Source organism: Calypte anna, chromosome 4 (assembly GCF_003957555.1).
Source record: "Calypte anna isolate BGI_N300 chromosome 4, bCalAnn1_v1.p, whole genome shotgun sequence".
NCBI lineage: Eukaryota > Metazoa > Chordata > Aves > Apodiformes > Trochilidae > Calypte > Calypte anna.
The window spans coordinates 3,101,236-3,121,373 of NC_044247.1; the positions used below are offsets into that span (position 1 = coordinate 3,101,236).

At 43.3% G+C, this 20,138-nt stretch overlaps 1 protein-coding gene across 2 annotated transcripts in view; it reads right to left on the minus strand.

Moving 5' to 3' along the window:
• LOC103535635 (gamma-aminobutyric acid receptor subunit beta-4) overlaps window positions 1–20,138 on the minus strand; it is a 64,191-nt gene that overhangs the window by 26,845 nt on the left and 17,208 nt on the right. For both annotated transcript variants that reach the window (XM_030449011.1, XM_030449010.1), the window contains exon 3: window positions 13,581–13,648. In XM_030449011.1, the coding sequence (XP_030304871.1) occupies window positions 13,581–13,648 (68 nt within the window). The remainder of the gene's footprint in view (window positions 1–13,580; window positions 13,649–20,138) is intronic.

Sequence of the window (20,138 nt, forward strand, 5' to 3'; positions counted from 1 at the left end):
CCGAGTTGAACACAAGTAACTCATGCACTCAGAAGTAGTAGAAAAGCTCTGAAAGAGGCAGGAAACAGCAAGGGGGTGAGGGAGAGAGAGTTGTTTCACTTTCAAACAGAACAGAGCCAAGCGGTGGCAATATCTTATATTCTGCATTGAGCTGTTGCACAAGAACAGACTGAAGGCAAGGTAACAGAAATAACTTTCCATACAGTGTGTGAATGAAGTCAAGGGCTTAAAACTATTTTGGAAGGTTTAGACACTAACATGGAAAGTGGAGTCCAAGTCCTAAGAAGAAGAGACTTACCGGAAAGAACAGCCCAAGGACACAGAGCCTCCTGCTGCAAGGCAGAAGCTCCATCTTCCAGCAGAAAGTCTTAAGAAGTATCCCTCCTGGACAAGGTGCATCATAAACCCTCAGCACATAGGAGGTCATTGGCAAGTTGGGTGAAATATTTTTCCTTTCTGCTGTGACCTCTAGAGCCTCCAGTACTAAGCTTTTCCAGAGGCAGAAGTCTGCGTGCTTCCTGGGAGCTACGCTGGATTCAGAAGACAGGATTAGAAATTGAAGGAATAATGTATGTAGGGGTCAAATCCTTGCTCAGAATACAATGTTTCTGACAACATGGATATCTTCTCTGCCTGGTCCATTTTTGTGGATCACAAATGACTTGTCTACCTTTTGGGTAGGGGCTTCAATAATGAAGGTGACTATTCCAAGTTGGAGGCTGCATTTCACCTAAAGTTTGGAAGATACTTGAAGCAATAACATTTCTGCAGGGCAGAGTGCACACTGCTCTTCTGCTACTGCATGACTTTGGGCATGAAGGATAAAGGAGGTTTTACAACTTTCTCCAGAATTAGCTGTGCCATTTGACTTTTTTCCTCCCATTTCCCCTCCACTTCCACTTTGATATAATACTTCCTTTTGGAGAAGTGACCAGATTAAAATACTTCCCCATATAAACAAATTACATATAGTCTCCTTGTCCAAGATCACAAAAGTATATTAGGAAAGCCAAGATGCTCCAGAAAGAGGGAGAAAAATAGAACATGTGACTTGGTAAAAACCAAGCTGCCACTGCCAAAGACTAATGAACAGTTTGTTGGCTTCAACTTCTTTGATGATTAAACACTAGCTCCTGTTCCAGTCATTCTTGGGAGAGAAATTAAAGGACAAAGTAGACCTCATGTTTGTTTCAACTGAAGGAAGGGGCAGGGGAAATAAGAGGAATTATTTTTAAGGGGAGGAGACAGGATGTGCCTGCTATCAGTTGCAAAGATATGCAGCAGTGTGAAATGTACAGAAAACATGAAGGACAAAGCAAGACTGCCACAGTTCTTCCTTAGTGAGCTAGTTTAAGAAAATTATGCCTAAGGGATCATCCATTTCCATGCAGATAAACCAAGGGGTCTCCAACCCTGATAAGCATCACTTAATCTGACATATGTAAATACCTGATAGCAGTCTTTCCAGCTCTAAGACAGCACAGTCTGTTCAAACTCCAACCTTTGTTTAGGGCAGAAGGCAGCAGCTCTCATACTGGACTTTTAATAGGGAGAGTATTCTGCCAGAATGCTGCTTTAAATTTCTCTTTTGGTGTAAGCCAGTGCCCAGTTTACAAGCTTGAAGTTCTGCATGACAACAGAAAGTGACAACTGTTTTAGATGCTGCCTTTCTCTCTGTGCTACAACTTCACAGGTGAGAAAACCACAGTCTCTTTCCAACTCCCCTATTTTTTTATAACCAAATGTCAGCACTGACTTAGGGATCAGGAAGAGAACCTTCCACCTGCAATCTCTCAGCCAGTAATGCAAGTGGACAGGAATGCAAGTCCTTGTGCTCTTGAACTCATTTTCTTTAAGATTGGAGAAGTACTTTGCATGGAGATGTTCCTCTCACTAATTTGATCTACTTTTGTAGTAATTTGGATATGTTTAATTGCTGAATGCATGTCCAGAAACTGGGACAGATATCAGCTATATCCTTAACAAGAAAGGGTGTGCAAGTAGTGTCATTTTGTTGCTCTGTTTCTCTCCTGACATGGTCTATTGCTGCAGCACCTTGAATGGTGCAGGCCCTGCAGGTGTAAGATAGAGGACATCCCTAGCTGGGTCCTAAGCCAAAAGGGCATTGATCTGCCCTTTTCAGACTTCAGAGCCTGTATATCAATGCCCTGTGTGAGCAGGAGGCAACACCAGATGTCATCTGGTTAACAGCCCCAGTCATGCGGGAAGCAGAGGCCAAGAGGAAAAAGCCAGAGCTGCTGGGCACAGGGTGATGACCTGCTCTCTGAGCACTGGCAAAACAGCATCCCCAGTGTTAAAGGCAGCAATCCTGAAGTCACCACCTGCAGCCTGACATCTTCCTCAGGCAAGCTCTTAGAAAACAGTTCTAGGCAGTTTCTGTTCTTAAATCATACAGGCTGTGAACTACTGCGTGCCATTTCTGTTGGTCTGCCCTCCTCACTCTGTTCCCCAGGAACTAATAACCAGGAAAAACCTAGAGCCCCTGCTACCAACAAAGCTTTTTTGGTTCCTATACCTTCTCATGCCAAACCAGCAAAGAAGAACATACACTTTGTCCAAACAGACAACCAAGGCCACAGAAGCAAGCCCATACTTTAAGGTCAGAAAAACATGATGTATGAATTTGATCAATTTTCAGGCTAAAACTCAAAGGGATGGTGTTTACACTATCTTCTAAATGATAAATGGCTAGAAACTGGTAAGAACTTACTGTACTACTAGGAGAGCTAAAACATGCAACAACTAGGCTACCAGAGTAAATTAAATATGAGTAAGACTTTTGAACATTACCAAGTGAAGATAATGGTTTCTAAAGCCCACAAAAAGATAGGTGAGGGGAAAGGAATTATGCCAAGGGAAAGATATTGGAAGACCACTCTGACTGGATTGGTGACTAGTAAAACTCTCAACCAGGTGAAGAGGATGTTTCATTTAAATAGAAGAAGGGTACAGAGAAGTGAAGATTTCTGGTAATGTTTTGGAGAAATTCCATTTCTGTTAGCATGTGCTCCTCCAAGAACCCTCTTGAGTTTAACCACTTGAAGTCAGCATCTCTCAGCAAGCAAGAGGTAAGAATGTGATAGTGGAAAAACATAATTTCTCTAAAACATCCCCAGAACCCTTCACTCCTCTGTACCTTTTTTCTACTGCTCACCAATCCTCTCAGACTGTACCCTGAGCAGAAGAGGTTCTGCAGCCCTTCACACAGACACTGGCTGGTAGAGATCATGGGGAAAAGTCTAGAGGAATGCAGAATTAAAGCAGTTAAGGGGCTTTATAGCCCCTAAAGATGTTATTTTCTCAGGAGGTAGCCAGAGATTAATTCTTTAAATGACATAAAATGCCTATGCCTAACATGTTCTGGGTGGAAACAATCACCTCAACAAGGCCAGCACAGATAGGCTTGATCACAAGTTTAGAATGGTGTTTATTCCCTGTAGAAAGCAAAGTTTGATTATGTAGGAAAAGTAACTGGGAATAAACAGCTATGATGAAATGCAGAAGAGCAGAAGGTATTTCTGGCAATAGGGTTCAGTTAGGTGTCCTAAGGGTAGAGGATGGCAGCCCTGTGGTTTGAAAAACAAGGCCTAATTTTCAACAAACCCAAGCAAACTGGGTGCAAATGCTGCATTTGAAAATGCTGTGAGTTCTGCAGACAAACACCAAGTCTGTATCTGAGGTGACTGCTTCTACGGTGAGAATTCTGCATAGCTTCATCTCCAGCCCCAAAGTTGAAAAACTCAGTAAGAGGGAGCTGTCATTAGAATAAAAAGGGCTAGCAATCAACTATGGTGTGAACAGAGCACTCTATAGTTGTTCTGGGGCAGCCACAAAATAGAAGTATCAATGGATCTGTCCTAGGAAACAATTTCTGTTGCTTCCAGACAGTGTGCCATCATGGATTTAACCTACCTCTGCTTCCATTAGTGGGTTATATTCTGCCTTTGGTCATGTCAGGCTAAAGCCAAGGGAACCAGTCCAGATTGACACCAGTAGCAGTGCACACAGTATGGCCCATGCTACTGCTCTTCCACTTCACTGATACATCTCTGGACTGTGGGGTCACAAACCTGATGGAGGAGTGCAGTGTAGGTAACTGACATTAGTATTCAAAATGCAGCTGTATGAAATACTCCTGATTCTGCTGAACAAGCCAAGATTATTACAGGATGCAAGAATCAAAAGGAGGTTTTTGCAGGCTGGAGAGGTCCACAGGCAATCAGACTTTGACTTCATGGCCACGGATAGTGGAGAACAAGCTTCAATCCCTGTCCATGCTGAGTGAGTGCTTTCTGCAGTACCAGGACCAACAGTCCTGGAGCCAAGGAGCTCTATTTGCAGAGCTGGCTGAAAGTTATTGGCAGGGAGCCCATGTGAGCTTGGTAAATAAAGTATCCAGATAACAAAAATACCCAAAGGCACTGTTTAATTTATCTGAGGGTTCTGATACATCCACTAATATGGAGAAGAAACAGAAATCTTGCAAACAGTAACAAGAACACAGAGCAAAGCCATCCTTTGAGAAAAGTGCAACACAAGCTACCTGGTAGGCCTGATGGCTCACAACTTGTACAACAAAATACCTGGTGTTCACTTATGGGACTAACAACTGAAAAGGAAGAGAGTGTGTGTTCAGGAACCAGGCTGGGACTCCAGAAATCTAGGCTTGGAAAGGAGCTTGTAAGCCACTTTGAACATTAGCTGCAAACTCCTGATAGATAAAAGGGTCAATACTTCATCTCTCTGTGACCTAGAAATGCATCAAAGGGGTTGGATAGTGAATCCATAGGCTTCCTTTCTCTGCTGTCACAATGGAGTTAAAGGGAGATCCTCTGGTAGCAGGTTGCTGCAGTGGAAAAGGGAGATGAGGTCCAACCTGCAAGCAGAATGTTTTGCTTTAGCTTCTCTCTTCTCTAGAGCCTCAGATGAGATCTCAGTGCACCCTGCAAAGACTGGGCAAAGCACAGGAGGACATACTCCAGCCTGGTGACCCACTGCACCCTGGCACAGATAGCATACGGCCAGCTGTGCACTCCCTGCAAGCAGTGATGTGGAAGTGGCCAATGGATCTTGGCTTTACCTCCCTCCTCTGCTGTTTTTTCTGGCTGGAGTCAGCCTGAATCACCTCTTGCAGCAGGGACTGCTCACTTTTCATCCCTCACTATTCTTCCCCAAAATGATCCCTCTCCTTCCCCAAAATGATCCCTTTCATCTGATTAGAGGATCTTTCTGAATCTCCAAACAGCTCAGCAGATCATCTTCCTTTTACCCTTTTCCTTTTCCCCCTTTTCTTTGGATGTTCATTTTTCTCTGTAGCCTAGCAACTCAGCACAGATTCAGAATATTAACAGCTCCTGTCCCCACACATGATTTTCTCCAGAGGCCTGAAAAACACAACAGCAGAAACACTAAGAGGGGTAGAAGCAAGCACAAGAGATGTAGGGAGCATGCAGGAAGCCTCTACCAGCATTCAGAAATAGCAAAGCTATTCAGCTGTCTTATCTGCCACTTTCACTTAACATGTAATAACATGCAGAGCTATATATAGCTCCATTTATTTAAATATTCAAATAGCAATGTGACACACACTCATATTGGATCTAGATTCTATATTAAGGTGCTGGCACTCTCAAACACATATACTTTCTATTGCTAGATGCTTTAAATGTATATATGACACGATGTCAGAAGGTCAGATTCTCAAGATCTAATCTGGTTTTCAATCAAACCAGATGTCACTTTCACTTGTGGGAAGATGCTTTAGCATTCTGCAGCAATCTTTTCCAATGCTGCAGCATTGCTATTGAAACAGGTGGAAGTTTCAAACACTGCTCTCAAATACAGACAGGACATATATATATATGTCTGTGTATATATATATATGTATATATAAAGGCTGTGGGAATTCTGACTGTGTAAAAAGAATTAATAAAAACTTAAGTAGGAAAAAAAAAAAAAAGACGGTTTTATCCTGTAAAATTTCCTGCAGCTGCAAATCTAAATACTACAGGAATGCTGGGGTACAAGCTGAAGTGGTTCATGCCACCACCATACAATACACTGCCATGTTCAGATCTAAAGATATCTTGGCTGATAAAGGAACAGATGGAGGACTGCAATACATAGCACTGTTCAGTTAAAGCATGCTGGGGTCTATATAGCCACAGACTCTCATCCTCTCTAGCATGACTTCAGTCCTGCCATGGGGTGGAGTCACCTATGAAATGCAGTGTGAATTTAGCCTCTTCAAGAGAGCACAGAAACGTTCTCATTTGGGAAATGACCTAGTGAGCAAAACATGTGAACTCTGTTTCTCAGTACTTAAGCAAGATTCACTCGGCCCTCCTGAGGCTTGAACTTGTGATAGTGAAGGACCTGAAGAGCTGCTCCTTAGGGATGACAGCATCATGAAAAGATGCACAGGAAGGAATCCTTTGCAACAAGCATTGCCACCACGTGTTATTTGTGCTGCAAAATCCAAGGTCTAGGCTAGGAATCAGCCAGTCTACTCAGTAACTTTCCCATAACCAAGAATTTCCAGTTATGCAAAGAGCCTTCTGCAAGTTCTCCCATTAAGGTACCATGTGAATGCTACAAGATCCCTAGGAAGAAAACAGCATGGTAGAATAGAAAGCCTCAGAATCATTCTCTAGTTCAGCAATTCAGTCTTTCTTCAGCATAGGGCTTGTTTCAGCAAGGTTTCCACAGTTCCTGATTTACTGATCTATGCAGATGGCAAAACCATACAATTCAGCCAACAAAAATCTTTCATTCAAGGACATTATCAACGTTGAAAACATCAGAGTTCTGCAGCACAAGCATAGGAGACCTCTTTATAGGGGAAGCAATAAAGCTGTCCCTTCTCACATGTACTTCTTCAGGCTGTGCAGGGGCAAGGACCCAGTAGGACTTCTGCTTTCCAGGTTGCTCTGCACTGAGACTCTGAGACTTCTGTCTCACCAAGAATTGCTACTGCTGTGTGCAGCTCCTAGCTTTCAGCTGGCCCCAGTATTTGAAGAGACTGCTTGGTAATCTTTGGGTTGTTACTTAGCAACTTAACTCTATATTGCAGTGAATTTACCAGGCTATCTGTAGTTAAGCAATATCAGATCCAGGGGCACAGGGACAATTTCGTCATAGGATTGGGATGATCTGTGAAACATTATGGAAGATAAATAATTTTTTCCCTTCTACAAGCTGCCATAAATGCTGTAAATATTGACATATGAGTCACACTGACCTATTTTCTTTTTTTTTTTAAGCTGGAACAATCTCTTTGCAATCAATTTCAGAACCAATGAACTGGGAGTATTTCAGGCTCCTTCACAAGTTTTGCTTTATTCTTAACTATTTTGTGCAAGAACCCTACCCTCCTGTAAAAGTAGCATCCCTGTCTTTCAGACAGGAATGGGACTACTTGCTTGTTTAAACTTGAGCATAGCATTACCATCCCACTGCAGAGCACTTCTGAGGCCAGGTGCTGTACTTGTCCTTATCCTAAGGGTTAAACCTTAGCCTAAGGGTTCTCTCAGCACAGTCAAGGGGATTTCTCTTAAAGAAAAGCATACTGTGATTTGAGCAGATATCCACACCTGATTCTTGACTTTTTAAACTGTATTAGCACTGGTGAAAATCATCCTGAGCCTCAGCAGTCCCAGGATGTCACCACTGCAAGGATAGACAAAGCAGACTCAAATCTAGCACTGGCAGATGAGTCCCTGATATCTGCTTTGTTGTAGAGATGTTTTTAGGAGTTCAGTATATTTTTATTAAGCACATTCCTAGTACATCTACAGATGAGCCACAGAGCAGGCAGCTGTATCTCCTGCCTGCAAGAGACCAGCTCAAAGTTGCTATGTCTAGAGTGGTTTGGAGGTTATTCTCCACCCTGCTACAGCCATTTTTTATTTCTCCAAACATGGTATTTCTCCAAACATGTCTAGGCTAGGAAGCTGTGTTGTGTACTGAAAAAAGCCCAGCCATCCACTGTGTCTTCTTTCATCAAATACACCCAGCATACAGCAGAGTCAAGCCCATATGTTACTGTGCATGAACATCACAAAAAAAAAAAAAAGAGATTTAACTAGTCAATGCATATTCATATTCCAGTGAAAATAGAACTGCAATCTGATCAGGACAGGTTTCACCACTAAGGCTATTTCAAGTGTGTCTAATAGATGGAAAATTAGAGATAGTGAGATGAGTGATGCCCCATTTATGATGACATAACAGCCTGTAGGATGGTCCTGGACAAGAACACCCTTATACACAACCTGATCCACTTTCTTTTGGGTTAAAAGCCAATTTAAAACCTCACAGCTCATTGCTGTCTTGGAACATGCTTCACATCTCTCCTGAACAGGGAAAACTTCTTTCCAAAGCAAGACAGCTTGTTTTTCAAGCAAGCTTTTTGGAAACTGGGAAATAACATACAGAATGCTTCCTTACATAAGTTGCAGAAGTTGCAGTGTAGTTTGCCAGTGTGAGTTGAGCCATCCTGATGAGACAGCAGAGTGGGAACAGGCAATGGAGGAGCAGGGAGCAATGAGCTGAAGCATCAAGGTCAGCTATGCCAAGCATTCTGCACAGATTTCTAAGCTACCTGCACTGTAGACTAACCCCAAGCAAAAGGTCTTGCCAATCCCACATTGTTCCTCTAACACATATTTCTGCCAACATTGAATACTTCTATTTGGAAACCTTTTTTTCTTATGCTAGCCCTCTACAACAATCCTCTTGTAACTTTTCAACTTGTCACCAGGTTGATAAAACTTTAAAGTTAGTGATATAACAAACTGAAATGATGCTATTGCAGATGTCGGAAAGCATTTTAGGATGACTCAATTATAGTAGCCACAAAAATCACAACGAGCCTGGATGCTCCAAGCTGTCTACAGTGTGCTGATACACAGGAAGGAGCAGGTTTAGGACTGTACAGATCACAGAGCAGGAAAAATGAAGTGTTACGAAGGGTAACCAGCTCTTATTTCAAATGCATACAAAACTTGTCGTTGCTTTTCTTACAGTTAATTAATGCTTCAAGGGAGCCTGAACTGTCTTGTACTAGAAAAATATGTCCCTAAAAGTTACCTAGAGAGAAAGAAGGCTACAGTTGGAAGTATTGGCCTCTAGTCCCACCATGCAGCAAGTACAATATATCCTGAAGAAGTCAGACCTCAGCTGTCTGTTGAAAGGACATGCAGGAGCTAGGGGAGACATCCAGCCTTTCTGAAGACATTGGTACTAGATAGCACCAGAACTGGATCCACCAAACCAGGTTGATAGAAACAGACCATTAAGATGACAGTGACTTGGACCAGCATTCAGGACAAGTACCACAAGGGCAGAAACCTGCATGCTGCTCCAGCACCAGAACTCTCCATTCTCCTGGGACAGACTCATTGACAACTTGGGGATCCTACTAAGAGGTCTGAACATAGCACTGTCCAAGTACCAGTGTACCCCAACAAACATCTTCAAAATACTGTATGTTGTTCCATGTACTGTAGTTCAACCACCTATAGCAAAATGGCATTTAGCAAGTAAATTATCTAGCCTGTTTCCTCGAAGAATAACTAGGAGATGCCATCATTCCATTCATTTCAGATCATCTGAGGTACTGAACATTATGAGGACATTCCCCCTTTCAGCCTGCCTTTAAAACCCCAACTTGCAAATTCACACAGGATATGAAAAGACTCCAGCTATGTCTTTCATCTTCATAGATCAGCATTTCCCAGAGGGTCTGCCAGTCAAATGTGTCCCCTCTCCAACACCTATTTGTGCTGGCCCCTGGAATTCTTTCCCAGGCATTTCAATTGATGTCACTGATCTTGGCTCTGCAAATAATCCTTCTAATCACTGACAAGAACAGAGGCTGCAGCTCAGCATTGCTTAGCAGGGCTAAGAGGAGTACACAGTAATAAAGCATTACTCTAGCAAGTGAGCTTGAAAATATGGCTGACCACACACAGGCAGCAGCTACAATGAACAAGAGGGTGTCATTTTTTAAAATTAAGGACTGTAGCTTTGGTCCCACATCACGGGGAGATCATTACAAAGCCAACACTATAGTTACAGATGTCCTGCAGCATAGCATGACTCTGTCTTCTGAGCTGTACCATGGTACACTAGCTGGGCGTGGACCCCGAGGAGATGGAGATGCATCACCTTGGTATAGCAAGGCAGCAAGAAACACATACAGCTGGCTGCAAAGCATTCAGTATATTAGTGTCTGGGACTTTCAGAATAAAGACCTAACTATTGTCTTTGCAGAGAGTTCTGTATCTCAGGATTCAAGTGTCACCACAACAGCATTTTGAGAACACAGTTCCCACTGGAGTGAAGGCAAGGAGTGCTTCTTAGATCATGAGTGGAGCTGTATTCCTCCACAGCACCACATGCAGATGGACTCCTGTGGAGAACAACTTTTTAATCATTCAACAGCTAGTAACTGATTGCACTTGTTCCTCACCATCACAGAGCCAGCAGACTCCAGGAGTCCCAGGGAAAGGTATAGGGGAGCTGGGGGCCCTCCTCAGCCTGCCCAGACCCACACCAGGCCATTGTTCCCAAAAGGATGTCTGAGGATAATTAATTAATCCTACAAGGGGCAGTAAGTAATAACACTTCTTGTGGAACAATAGAAGCTATTTGGTTGCCATAGCAACTTATCTTCACTTGTGTGCCTTTAATTTATTCACAGCACAGTCCCTCTCCCAGTCACATAGGATGCCAAAAAATGCTTTGTTTTTCTTGCTGGTATCCAAGTCTAAGAGCAGGGAAAGACACAGCATTTCCCCTGGGGCACCGGTCACACAGAAGAATGATGCACATAAAATCCCTTCAGCCTGGAAACTTAGATTGCATAAGAACTCCTCTGCTCCCTAAATGTTTGTTCTTTAAGATGATTCTGATTTTTTTAACCCCTTCTTTGAAGCTGCCTTAGCATGGCATGCTTATGGATCTTCATCTTCAGTAGGTTCTCATATAAGGCCACTTTGTCATCCCCTCCCCACCATATGTAGGAAGGGTAGGCAGGATATTATGCTTGTCAAAGCAGACACAGAGCCAGGAGGGATAATAAAAAGCCCAGAAGTGACATGCTTTGGCAGTATCAACAGAAGCATGGCATGGACAGTGCCAGGTGGCCATCTTGATTACAGCCATGCAACAACCATCAAAACACTCGATGTCCTTCAGTAGTTCTGCCCAATTTCTGCAAGATACACAGCAGCAAGTGGATGGAGATCCATGCCAGAAATTTGCTCTCCTGTGCATTTCACAGAGGTCTTGTTGTTGCTGTTTCTCCCCACCTCTGAGCATATGTATTTGTTCCAACCACCCCATGGAAGTGGGAAGCAGGTGTTTACAGGAGAGGGGAGAACATTGCATTCACATGGCAAGGGTTTAAAAGTATTGCTAGAGAATGGCTGCTGGGCTAGGACACAGAATTCCTGGCCACAGCAGCTCCAAGAGGTGTATGATAAATCACTAGATCAACCTGAATAGTTCAAGGACACCTCTCCAGCAGGAGTTTCATCTTGAACCAGCAGTGCTCAGCTATTTTCTCAGGTAAACAGAGAAAGACCAAGGCAGTTGCTACACGTAAGCTGAGAACCAAATCCTCACTCTCTCCCAGCTGTGTTTGTGTAAGCTGAGGTCTTAATCTACAGGCCCAGGTGCCAAATTGTTGATGCTGGCTCTAGCAAGGAAGGTGACCTTTATGGTTCACCATATAGAAAAACCCAAGTCCAAATTGATACTGATGGAGGAGATGGCTCAAAGTTGTGCTGCCCTGACAGGCAAGATAGATGGAACTAAGTTAAGCCATCTGGCTCTTCTAAGTTGAGTCTAAGCTCAAGCACAGCTACTCAATACAACGGGGACATAGGTCTGTACCTGAAATTCCAATTGTACACACTGTCCAGCACCACTGTTACTAAACTGAGGTCTATTTTGCCATCCAGATAATTAGAGTGCTGGTGGGATGATAGGAGACAGTCTGCAAAAGAAAGTGTTCCATATGAGAACCTGAAGGTTCATGGTTAGGCCTTTACCCTGGGTCATACCAACATACACACTCGGGATTCTCAAGCAGTTTGGAAACAAAAAAAGACAAGTCAGATTGTCTGGCTTCCCTTCCTCACCCACTCCTGTGGCAGCAGAATAGCTGCTGGGTCAGAGAAAGAGGGCAGGATAGTCTGGAAACAGATAAATAGGACAGGAGCATTGAGACCAAGGTTTTAATTGACTTAAACAGCAAGAGTTCTAAATTGGCCTAGGATTCTCCTGTATTTGTCAGAAACCAAGGAACAGGACAGCTGCTGCCAGCAGGTCTCCACCAGCCTTCCAGTCCACTCAGTGTCTTGGAAAGGTGAAGAGTTTGGAGAAAAAGCCTCTGGGCAGAAGAGAGGAAGGCAAGGGTAGGCAATGATCAGCACAATCCATGTCCTCTGCTAAGTACTAAGGGCTTCTGAGACACAGATAACACAGGCCTGGCTGTGTATTCAAACTATTACCAAAATAATGAACAAATTTCATCCCAAAACATTACTATATTAGCAGATAATTTTTTCTTCTTAGTGTTACGAAGAGCTCCAGCCTATCAATGCCACCTAAAAAGAGATCTCCATTTGATGACTCCATTTCTAGTAGAGATCTTCAAAGAAGTACCAGTTACCACCAACAAGGACAAAAAGCCACTGACTTGGCAGGCACAGGCTGACTGTAAAACCAACCAAAAAACACAGCTCACATCTACTGTTTGGAATAGGTATTAATGGCCTGGAGGGGTGGGTGTGCAACCAGTACAGAAGAGTAAGGGATGAGACCCTTTGCATAAAATGCCACTAGCTCCAGAGATGCCAGCAGGGATCCTCCAGCCACATGTTCACAAATAACACCAGGGATACCTCACACTCATCAAGCCTAAGATTTTACTTCACTCTAGGAAGTGAACTACTGTCTTTCAACATATCTGACCACATCACAAATGCTACCAGCAGAGTTAGTATGTGTCCCACAGAGGTCTCACATGTCAGTCCTGTCTATCAGGTGTTATTTCAGTGAGTTCAGGATTGTTTCAGTCCCAGACTGGGGGAACAATTGACAGGCAGTCCCATGTCATTCAGTGGATGGAAGGAGCAAGGCTTAGACTGAAACCAGTATGCTAAGAAAACCTCCTTTCCTATGGCCCAGTTAAGTGCTTGTTTTTATTTCTCATCATACTATACATGGAGAAAATGACATATACTTTAGGGAGGAAAAAATGTCTTCAACTGGAGTTACCATCACCCCCCAAAATTGTGTCTGTAACTGATGAAAAAAATACTTCATCAGTACCATACAAATGCAGTTTTTATTTCAATAATTTCCCAGCTTCAGGGAAAATCTGTAGTACTTCAGTGAAGGAAGTAGGGGTGTAACATTCCCTGCTTTTCAGAAGTGCACCCTGAGATGTCTGGTGGCTCTGAGAAGCTCTTGTCTTGGAAGCACATCTCCATCAGATAATAGAAGAATTCTTTAGGCTTTTTGTTTAAAACTCTTTCCACACTTACCATGTTGACTTCAGAGATCTGGTCAATGCTGGAGATATGGATGCTCATTCCAACTGTGACAGGGTTACCTGAAACACAAATGGACTCAATTAGGGCTATATTTATGCCCACCTCCTATTTTTAAAGGATGTCTAGACATTCTTGGATATAATTTAAAATAGTCTCAAACTCCCCAGGTAACAAGGATTTCCAAGTCACATGTGCTCAAATGATTAGAGTAGATTTCTCTAACTCCTGGCCTTACAGATTCACCCTGAGCAGTGGTGCAGCCTGAGCTTGATTCTGATTCTTGGAAGTTAATTAACCCCCTAATTATACATTTATCTCTGGTTATTCCAAATAATGCCTTCAGAGATCATCAGTAGACTCTTATTGGGATTGCTGATTCACCATACAAGAAAAATCAAACCCATGCCACACATAGTCAGGAAGGATATTCCAGATCACTTCTACATCACTCTGTATGCTCTGAGTGCCCAGTCTGAAAACCCAAAGTGAATTTCAATACCCAAGACACCAGACAAGTACAGGGACCAGACCTATCAACTGAGAAAGCAGCAGTCATATAGCAGCTTTTCAGAGCAGAGAGCTCTAATTTGGATTAGAGAACAGATCCCCCATTTTACCATGTGTCATCAGGACACATGGTCATCAGGACACCACCCATCCTCTTGCTGGCAGCCACAGAGCTGTGGTGAACATCTGAACTTTAGATATCCCCTTACCCAGTCACCAAGCTACCCCTCACACTGGAAGTGCCACTGACTGCAGCACACAAGATGAGCTTCTGAACCAACACCACACACGAGTAGCCACAGCCGCATCTGTTGCCTTCTCTTGCCCAAGAGCTGTATTACCACTTCCCACAGATTTCTGGAGTCAGGACAGAACTCAGCCATTTCAGTCAATTCCTCCAGCTGTGTGGGGCATGATCCAGACTCTTACCCAGTTTTGCCTAAACCTCTCTGACCAGCAGGTCCCATAGTCAGGGGACAGTACAGCACTGTCACTGGGGTATAAGCCACATAAAACAACTTGCAGAGAAATACACATCTACTACCAAACCCAACAGAAACCTCCAGTAGCTTGCTGAATTTGCCCCTCTCCCATCATCCCTATGGCTCCAAATCCAGAGCACAAATTCAACCCAGTGCAAGTAAAGCCCCTTTTCTTGTAAATGCAAGGTACAAAACCTCAAGGTATTAATTCTTTCATGGATTCACTGGTATATCTAAGTACTGAAATATTTACAGATAATAATGAAATGGCTTAGAAAGTAATTAGAAGATTGGATGAGAGGGGAGAACCACACAACTTAGGAATGAAATGATTTTTTAAATTATGTGTTACCAGAAGCAGGGAAGTAGTGCCATTAGGTCTGCCTTGTGATTGGGTGTACTGTTAACCAAGGCCCTCTGCTGCAAATTAAGTGGCATTATCCTTTACTGGAATATTAACAACACTGAAAACATCAGAATCAACAACTGTAATTAGGCCTTGTTATGCAAATCTCCTTAAAGAGGCAGTGCTCTTCTCTGGCACTTCTGGCTCACTATCAGGGGTGCCCAGGAAACCTTTCAGAGCCTTTTGAAATCCCTATGTGGGCACCCTCGTAGCAACATATTTGCTGGACTGCTACATTCATCTTTCACAAAAGAACCAGGTGGGAAGAAGAGTCATCCTGAAGAGAGCTGATTCTCCTGCACCCCTCTTTGTGCCAGAGGCTGACAGGGGCATAGGAAAGCTTTCAAGGAAGCCTCTCTGGTATTTTGTATTTTTTTCTCCAAAATCAGGGTCTTGTGATAGAAGCCACAGCAGAAGGAGGAAGTCACTGCTGCCCTGAGGTGCTTACAGACTGATTGGTTACCGGAGGAGAGATGGGTACCATCTGCAGGGCTACAGCAGAGCTGGGGAGCACCAAGCACCTGACTCCTGAATCTTTCTGCCATGCAGAAGAGTCACCATCCAGTAGTTGCCTTTCTGCCTGCTTTGCTTCCAGTCTGTCACCACTGGTACTTGCATCACTGTGGTTATGTGTCCCCTCCTTCCTTAGTGCAAAAAATTATTCTTTCTCCCCTCCGCTGCATAGGTGACCCACTAAAACCAGGAGGCTGGATGGTTATTGCAGGGGAGCACTGACAGTGGCAATATACAAATATTTGTCAAATGCAAAGTCTATCCAATCTAATCTATCTGTCTAGACATTTGTGCTGTGTTCATCACCATGGTTTCTGAGTGCCTGAGGTTATGCAGTGACTCAGTGTCAGAGCCATGGGTAAGATCCAGACCTCCTCACACCCAGTTCCAAGTCAAATGCTGGACTGCCTGTCAGCCACGCTGCTCCCTGGCAGCCTGGGCTCAGCTGCACCCAGCTCCTCTACACATCCAGCAATGCTCCTCTTGGCACTCTCTGCACTGCCAAGACCTCATAACCCCAACGATCATGGCAAGCAGGAGACTTCACTCTCCACTAGCCAACCCTGGGTTTTGTGCCTACCAGCCCACAGGCAGAAGGATATGATTGTCATACAAAAACTCCAAAGATGAAGGCATGCAAAGTTCTCCCTTTACTGGACCTGCTCTTAGCTTGGTCACAGAAAAACCTTCCCCATGTTTCACCTTCCCCATATCTGTTGTAAAAACTGGCTCAGAGTCTCCTCAAGACAAGGATGCAAGAGCATGAACAGAAGCAAACAGAAAAGCATCCCCTTCCTGCAGCCCAACAAAAAACTAGACAAGCTGATGTCCAACTGTGTAAATAGTACACACACACAAAAAAAAGATATTAATTTCATCAAGGTTTATAACTTCAGGCAAGAGGGATACAAAAGTAGGGTATTTAGAATATGGATAATGCCTCTTGTAAATTTGTCCAAAAAAAGCAGAACTCTGCATTTGTGGATTTGAGACAAGGTAAAAGATGCAAACCTGATATTAAAGCTCCATGCTCTTATCTGTGCCTTCCCTTAAAGAAAAAGCTTAAAACTCAAAAAGATTTGTAGACAAGATCATGAGTGAAAAGTTCTGCCACTTTCACCAGTGAACAGCACCCTCACATGTCCCCATCTCTCATCACCATTGGAGAAATCACCCACATTTTGTCCTGAAAGTAACTTGATGCCTGTGAAAAATGTGCTTGGGAAGCTGAAGAAGGAAACAAAAGAGTTTTAGTAAAACCTGTGCTTTTTTCTGCAAGTGATATGTGTCGAATATGAAAACAGCCAAGGCAGAGAACAAGTTGCAATATTTTCCCAGCAACCATTTACTTTCACATTTTATAATGCTTAAAGGCTCCAGAGCCTAAAGTCATGTTGCTACAAAAGCAATCCCTCTGGCATGACTGCAAAGGAGAAGTCGTGCTTCCAAACCTGTGCCCACCTGCATTAAAGCCAGAGGTGAAGGCAGCCCAGATCAGAACATCTCTTCCAGATCTCAGACTCATATCCCAAGGCTGTAGAGAGCAGTGAAGACAATAGCACAAAATTCAGTGTAAAAGATCTCCAGACAGGGGATGCCTACTTCAGCGACTGCCCTGAACTAAGGTCCAAGCTCATTCTTCACTCCTACTCAAAAAAGTTCTTACTAGAGCAAGCCTGGGCTTTGCTGCCATCAGATCTCTAACTGCAATACAGACACAGCAAAAAAGACTCAAAAGCAAGGGACAAATAAACAGATCTTCCTTTATATTATCATCCAGTGAAGCCACACCACTTTTATGAACTGCAGCCAATCTGTAAGGAGTCTGGTTCCTACATTTCTTCTGCCCACATGAACTTGGCAATACTGGAAGAGCCAAGGCTTGCCTAAGGAACAGGCATCAACCCCAAATCTACCCCTTAGCCTAAACTACAGGAAATATAGGAACAAAGACACTAGCAGGGATTTTGGGAGGCTGCACAATCCATATTCTTCGTGGAAACAGATTAGAGTTTCTTTAAGCCACCAGCATCAGAAATTCCACGGTACTAGAAATCTCTTCCTGCCTTTCACTACACTGAAGGCTTTTCCTGAATATTCAAACTTATCTGCAGTGTAAATGTAGTTCTGTCTCATTTCCACCAATAATAATGAAAGAATAAATTAATCCTCCTTAACAACAGCCTTTTTATACTGAGAATACATTACATCCCTCTCCCTTCCCCACCAATACTGTCCTGCCTAGATTAAATGCACCTGATTTCTTCAACTTCTACTCAGCTGTTATTTTCTAAAGCTTTGACAGTTAGTGCTGTTCTCCTCTGGCATTTTGCCTGTTTTTCTACATCTCTATTTTAAAGCATGGTAACCAGAAACCAGCCACTGAAGCAAAAATTGATGCATCACCAGCACAGAGAGAGGAAAAAAATAAAAATGGTCTTGGTGACAGTGGCCATGACCTGGTGGAGTTGAGTATTATACAAGGAAGAAGGGTTATAAATGGGACTACAACCCTGGACTTCCACAGGCCTAACTTTGTACTCTTTAAGGATCTACCTGTAGGAATCTCATGGGCTAAGACTCTGGGAGGGAAGGGAGCCGAGAAAAGTTGGTCAGTTTTAATATCACTTTCTTCAAGCCCAAGGTACATGCATTCCTTTGAGTAAAAAATTGGGTAGAGGTGCTAAGAGAACTGCATGGATTAGCAAAGAACTTTTGAAGGAAGTCTCATAGAAGAAAGAAATTCACAGTTCATGGAAGACAGGACTGATCACTTGGGAGAACAGTTTGAAACCCTCTTACAGTTTGAAACCATTATCCCTCATCTTGTCACTGCATTCCCTACTAAAAAGTTTGTCTTCATCTTTCTTATTGGTCCCCTTTCAGTATTGAAAGGTTGCAGTAAGGTCTGCCCCGAGCCTTCTGCTCTCCAGGCTGTACAGCCCCAACTCTCTCAGCCTCTCACCTCTCTCCTAGGAGAGGTGTTTCACCCCTCTGGACATTTTTGTATCCCTCCTTTGGATCCACTGGAACAGGTCCATGTCTTTCTTGTGCAGCCAGAGCTGAACAGAGTATTTCATGTGGCATCTCACTAGAGAGGAGTAGAACCTATTTAAACTTTCCCCACAAAATTAAAGTTCAAATACCCATTAATACTCAAGCTTTTTCTGACTTATTTTTCTCTTATTTTTATGAACTCTCTCCAACCTGCAGCAATACCAGGCTTCCCAGGATCAGCACAAAAGCTAGAAACAAACATTCTGTGGGTGGCATCAAAACTTTTATTCTTAGAAGGTCATTCCATGATACCCATTGGATTTAAAAGAGCAACCTATACCATGACATTATGCTTTTGGTCACTGTTGTACATAGCAAAAGAAAATGGTGGTTTCATGGCAATTCAGCAAATATGACATTTCCTTTTTGTCAAGGGGGGAAACCAGTGATAATGAGGGACTTGCTGCTCCTGAGGAATCTCCTCCCCATGAAGCAAGCGTGGTGTTTTGGAGCCTGGTCTCTGGGATGTCTGGTGCTGCCAATGCCTGCTATTTCCCTATGGATCCATTGTTCTGCAGGGGCAGGAGGGATATCTAACACCACTTATTCTCATGGAGATTACAGCTAGTACCAAAGTAGGTCTGGCAGATAGCAGTTTCTTCTGCCTGACAGCTTTGCTGCATTTTGCCATAGTTCTTTAGGGAGTGCTTGACAGTTTTTAAGCCACTGAGCCTGCACACAGAGGAAGATGGTGTCTAACCTTGCCAGGCTTCCCATTCATCCACAGCAGACCTGACACAGCAACACCTTGTACGAGGAAGCTAATGAGGATTTCCAGCCTGGACCATTCTGCTCTTCTGGTAGCCTGGCTTTTCACCTCGTCCAGTTAGATGACTGAGTTTGCACTATTCATTTAAGAAGGGGAATAACAGGAATTTCCTAAGATAAATGAAAACTTAGAGAAAGCTCTCACCAAGATGGTGATACAAAGGACAGCACACAGGTGTGATGGAACATCTATAAAAAGGTACAATCATAGCATAGCTCTTGAGCAGACCTTTGGAATTTCCACCAAATACTGAACAAATAGAGATCTTCAGAAAGAAACAGCCTTTCCTCCAAGCAACCAATGAGGCCAATACTTCAGCAAAGAGCCAAGAGAGACAGCACTTGCAGAGCAGACAGAACTGACCACTCAAGTCCTGCTATCCTGGGATGTTGTTTGCAGACACCCAGGGTAACCTTGATAATGGCAGCCACGTTTCCAGCATGTTGTTAAATGACACAGTCCTATAGATCTGAATAAAGAGGGTTTTCTCAAGCAAGCTGTGTCTGCTTGTGAACCAGTGCTAAGAGATCCTTTTGGAGGAAAAATGCTTTTCCCTTGCAGATGTAGAACTCATTCTGTGGGTGTTCTAAGGAAAGCAGTGAGCTAAAGAGCACAATCTGTGAGGAACAGTGGATTACCTAATCCATCTCACAGGTATTTTTAATGGATTAGTAGGCATTAGAGTGGGATATTGCAAATATCCCATAGTAATTTGGAAGAGAGAGAGAACAATCACCGGGCTTAAAAAATAGTGTAAAGGTTGTCCCAGAAGGATTACAGAGAAAGCTAAATCAAGGCTGATTTTAGAAGATGTT